Source organism: Fundulus heteroclitus, unplaced genomic scaffold (genome assembly GCF_011125445.2).
Source record: "Fundulus heteroclitus isolate FHET01 unplaced genomic scaffold, MU-UCD_Fhet_4.1 scaffold_195, whole genome shotgun sequence".
Lineage (NCBI taxonomy): Eukaryota > Metazoa > Chordata > Actinopteri > Cyprinodontiformes > Fundulidae > Fundulus > Fundulus heteroclitus.
Genome location: NW_023396607.1, coordinates 14,387 through 18,935, shown reverse-complemented (window position 1 = coordinate 18,935; position 4,549 = coordinate 14,387). Strand labels below are relative to the sequence as shown.

Below are 4,549 nucleotides of genomic sequence, written 5' to 3'. Positions count from 1 at the left end.
ACTGATATGTTTGTGATGATTTAATGGATTTAGCGTTAATCAGTAACAAAATAAAACTATTAATCATCGTCGTGATCACGGAGTCTGGGAGCGGCCATTATTGGCCAAATATGGTAACACCTCACTCCTGACATCACACCCAGTGACGTTCCGTTACGGTAAACCGAGGGCAATTCTCCGCACTTTACAAGCAAATTCAATACGAATTATTCTACACAGCTGCAATCAGCAATAATTATTTCGGATTTCGAGAGGACTTCACCATTGAAATTTGCAAGAGTTATTGTTAAAGTGACAATGCCCACGTGCATGGCAGTTGGATGTTGAAATACATCGGGTAAAAGTGAAAAAAACATTACTTATTTCAACTTTCCGATTCATGATCCACCACAGGTTCGTCGTTGGATTACCAACTTGAAGAGAGAGGATTTGCCATCTAACTTCTGGCCAGAGAGAAAAAAAACAGTGGGAAAAAAACAAGCTCATCCAGAGTCATGTTGAAGTCAGAATAATATTCCACCAGCTCCAGGATACAAAGATAAATCCACAGAACATACGGGCAGAGCTGCTCCTTCTGCCTTTGGTCCCTCTGCCCCTATGTCAGGTTGCGCTCCAGCGCGTTGTGAGGCGGAGGGATATTTCAGCTGGTGTTTGTAGTGCGGCAGCGTCACTTATTTTAGTGCCCAAACAAACGACTTCACTTTCAGAAACAAGCCCAAAAAAATTCAACCCGCAACTCATGAAATTTACAAGCGAATTTAGAAAAAAGAAGACCAAAGTCGCATAAAATAAGTGGGCTTGGCAACAGTGAGCACGGGTCTGTTAGAAGAATGCTAGTCCCTAGCATTCTTGGAACAACGGAAGGCGCCGAGGGTAAAAAAAACACACATGTACCAAATGAAAACATCACTGTTTTTACCATAACACATCCAGAATGTTTATGTGCAGAACTAAACGCACAAAACAAAAATCTGTAGTTAAACTTTCAAAAGCGATATCAAAACTAAACAAAGAGGACTCCCAGCTATCACTAAACTCTGTTGTTTGGGAACATTCAGGTTTCTCATACATCTGCAGTGAAGAAAGAATGATGGACTGAACCAAAACTTTATCTCGGAATTCACACTTTTTGACAGCAATATACTGAGCTCCATGTTAATTTCATTTAACTACTAAGCTAACATAAGTTCTACCTAAAGCTAAAGTCTAAATCCAGCTGTCTGAAGCATTCAATCAATCCAAAATCCTGTCTCGCATATGATACGGAGCAACACTGGTACCGTCCTGAATTGGCCCTCTGACCATGGGGACATTTTCAACAGCTGTGCCTATGATTCATTCAAGTGCACTGTATTAGCTCCAAAAAAAAAAAAAAAATGCTGCAATGCACTATTCAATTTTTTAAAATGGTAAAATACTTTCAGATCCGACAACCCCAAAGCGCTTTGAGACCACAATCAGTGATTTACTCATTCCCACACACATTCAAGCCGGTGGTGTTAGTAGCCCCAGCTGCCCTGGAAAGCACACAAAAGTATCTGGCACAGGAAAGATTTTTCCCCCCATCCAACGTCCCTTTAGAGGGACAATTTACGTAAACGTTTAAACAAATGTTTTGTTAGGTTGGGATTTCAACAGTTGTAAACAGTAAAACAAATAATCTGCATCATTCTTGTGTCTTGCTTAAGGCCTCCAAGTGTCCCTGAACATCTGATAAATTTATCAGACTGCCGGCTAGACTACCCTTGACCCCCTTAGTTCCTCTTCTTGTAAAAGCCTTGCCAAAATCCTTCTTAGTGCAAGTTTCACAACCATGACAGACACAAAAGATTAGTTTTGGGTTTTGGTCCATGGTGAATTATGACATAATCTTGGATCCAGCTCTGATCAGGGAGGGATATTCTGTAGAATTACTTCATTTCCTCATTTTGTGGATGATGGCATGTTCAAAAGCTCTATAAGTAGCCTGTGATTCCGTGGTGAAGGCAAACTGTTGCTGGCTGATTCAGGAAACAGATCATTCTGTATCAGGTTGGCTGACAACATTTCTGCTAACCTTTTCTCAACATTATGAGATTGAATGCTTAACATGTTTGCTTTGTTTTGACTTGATTTCAGTTTTCAGATCTGCATCATCTCATCACCTCATCATGAAGCTGCTGGCTGTGTGTGTCCTGGTTTTCTCTGTGATGGCTCAGACCAGAGCTGACCGTGAGCATTTCTTAAGTATTCAACTTATGCAGCGAGACTAAGACACAAAGAATCTCACTAACTCCTGTTTATAATGTCCACAGCTATTCCAGATGATGGCTCCACTGATCCAGGTCAGTGGGTCTGTTTTTCTCATTGTTTTATTTCCCAGCATGAGGGTTAGGAACCCTAACTAATCCATAATAAATTGGACATTTATGTCTCCTTGTGTCATCAAAACATAAAAAAAAAAAAAAATTCTTTAGATAATGAAGTAGACTTCTTTCATCTTAAGCTGTATTCCTGGTCCTTTTAAACTACATGCAAAATATTAATGGGGTTATTCTTTATGATTGTGTGAGCAAACATTTTACCCCTATTATAAGCTTCTAGTTAGCAGTTCAGAATATCACCACCAGCGGTTCTTTGCTTTAATTGAGAGACCATTTAAACAAAACAAATCAGATTGTCTCATTATTGATTGTGACAGACCGGGAATTTAATATTTAAATATACATCTCATGAATATACTGTTATGTTTTTTTTTTGTTTTTTTTGATAAATTTGACTTTGTCTCATCTTGATCTTAAAACCTGTAATATTAAATAAAGGTAATATAAACTAATGGCAGCTACAACATCTTTAACTGAGACTCTATGTGTTTGGCATCAGAAGTTGTTGTGGTCCATGAATCTTCTTGTCCTACCGGCTGGACTCTGATCAACAATCGCTGCTTCCACTTTGTTGCCAGAACCATGACTTGGGCTGGAGCTGAGGTGATTTAAAACAACACTGTCCTTTTATCTTCTTTTAATATCTCTTTTCAAAGTTTCAAAGTTCTTTATTAACACCCAGCTACTAATTCACCTCATCATGTGTTTGTCTGTAGAGACACTGTCTGTCCATGGGAGCAAACCTGGCATCAGTTCATGACACGAGCGAGTACCATCAGGTTCAGTCTGTGATAACTACGGCAAGTTACGGGTCTGGAAAAACATGGATTGGAGGCACTAACGCACAGGAGGTATTTTCAGCAGTACAGTTTATGTAATAAGTATTTTGTGAAATACTGAATGAAACGGATCATCTGCTAAATTATTTCTTTCAGCTGGCCATTTGGTTGTGGAGCGATGGACGCCCTTTCATCTACACAAACTGGTGTCATGGACAGCCTGATAATACTGCAGGCAGGCAGCGCTGTTTGTTGATGAACTTTTCAGGTAAAAGAAAATATCCTGTTTTTATAGATGGCAAAGGGACTCATAGGTGATAAGCTGGTTTACTCTGCAGTTAATCTTTTTAGCTACGTTAGACATTTTTACTGGATTAAAGGCCAGAGCTTATACAGACTTTATTAGGGATCACAAGTTTCACTAGATCAACCTTTACCATAATTTCAATACTGTGCAGACCCCTTCAGGGTTTTGTTTCTGTGATGGTGACAGTTTCTTTTTTTTATTCTTTTGCTCTCATAGATGAAAAGTGCTGGGATGATGACACCTGTTCTGTCCATTTTCCTTTTATCTGCGCCAAGAAAGTCTGATGATTCAGATGTTAAAACAGAATCCAGTGGAGGACTGGTGTTGTGTGTTTCTGTTAACCTCATAGATATCCAAAAATCTCTTTTTGATTCAATTTCTCTTTACTGAAATGAGGCCACAAATAAACAGCAGGTGGACTTTTTCTCTTTAATTAAAGAGTATCATTTAAGCAAAACACTTTCCTGTTTTCCTTGGCCTTCCAAAAAATAAACCTTTGATGCATTAAAAAGAAGACTGTGTGTGGTTAGTTCCCCGCCTTGGATTTTTGAATGTTTACCTTTTGTTTGTTTTTTCACCTTTGCACTTAAAATCAAAGTTCAGTCTAACAACACCATTCTCTTTCACATGTACACTCTTCATTTGATTCAAATATGTTTAATATGGCTGTGTTTGAAACATTTACAGTCATATTTTTCACTTACATGGGTAAACAACGCTGACTTGACCTGCGTCTATCAATTCTCAGTGACTGAAAAAAAATCAGGGACTTACATTAAGTTAATCTTTATTGTTTTACCCGTATAAACATACTAAAATAAGGCATAAAATTATTTGAAAGACACCCAGGTTCCTGAAATGATATTTTGGTGACAGAGTTAACAAACATACTGGCCGAAATAATCAAAACTAAAATATTTCAAAGCGTTCATACATAATTAATTGTATGGCCACCCCACTCGCCAGTGTAAATGGTAGTAGCGTCAGTTTAGCGTTTCATCCCATTATACAGAGCCAGCAACACTGCCGCTCTTCTCGACCTTCTAGGGCACTGTAGCTCACCAGCCGCTCCCCCCCTCCGCCGCCCACCACTCCGTCCC

The 4,549-nt window shown here is 39.0% G+C and overlaps 1 protein-coding gene across 2 annotated transcripts; it reads left to right on the top strand.

Annotated features, from left to right (window-relative positions):
- The first annotated feature begins 1,922 nt into the window (after positions 1–1,922).
- Positions 1,923–3,960, top strand: LOC105921914 (ladderlectin). 2 transcript variants are annotated; one of them, XM_012857783.3, is made up of 7 exons: positions 1,923–2,031; positions 2,119–2,211; positions 2,295–2,324; positions 2,863–2,966; positions 3,080–3,214; positions 3,299–3,410; positions 3,666–3,960. In XM_012857783.3, the coding sequence occupies exons 2-7, from the start codon at positions 2,151–2,153 to the stop codon at positions 3,731–3,733; spliced, it is 510 nt and encodes a 169-aa protein (XP_012713237.2). In that variant the 5' UTR covers positions 1,923–2,031; positions 2,119–2,150; the 3' UTR covers positions 3,734–3,960. The 2 variants fall into 2 exon arrangements, with proteins under 2 accessions (XP_012713237.2, XP_021169368.2); XM_021313693.2 differs by having other exon boundaries at positions 1,955–2,031; positions 2,126–2,211.
- Positions 3,961–4,549: the final 589 nt, after the last annotated feature.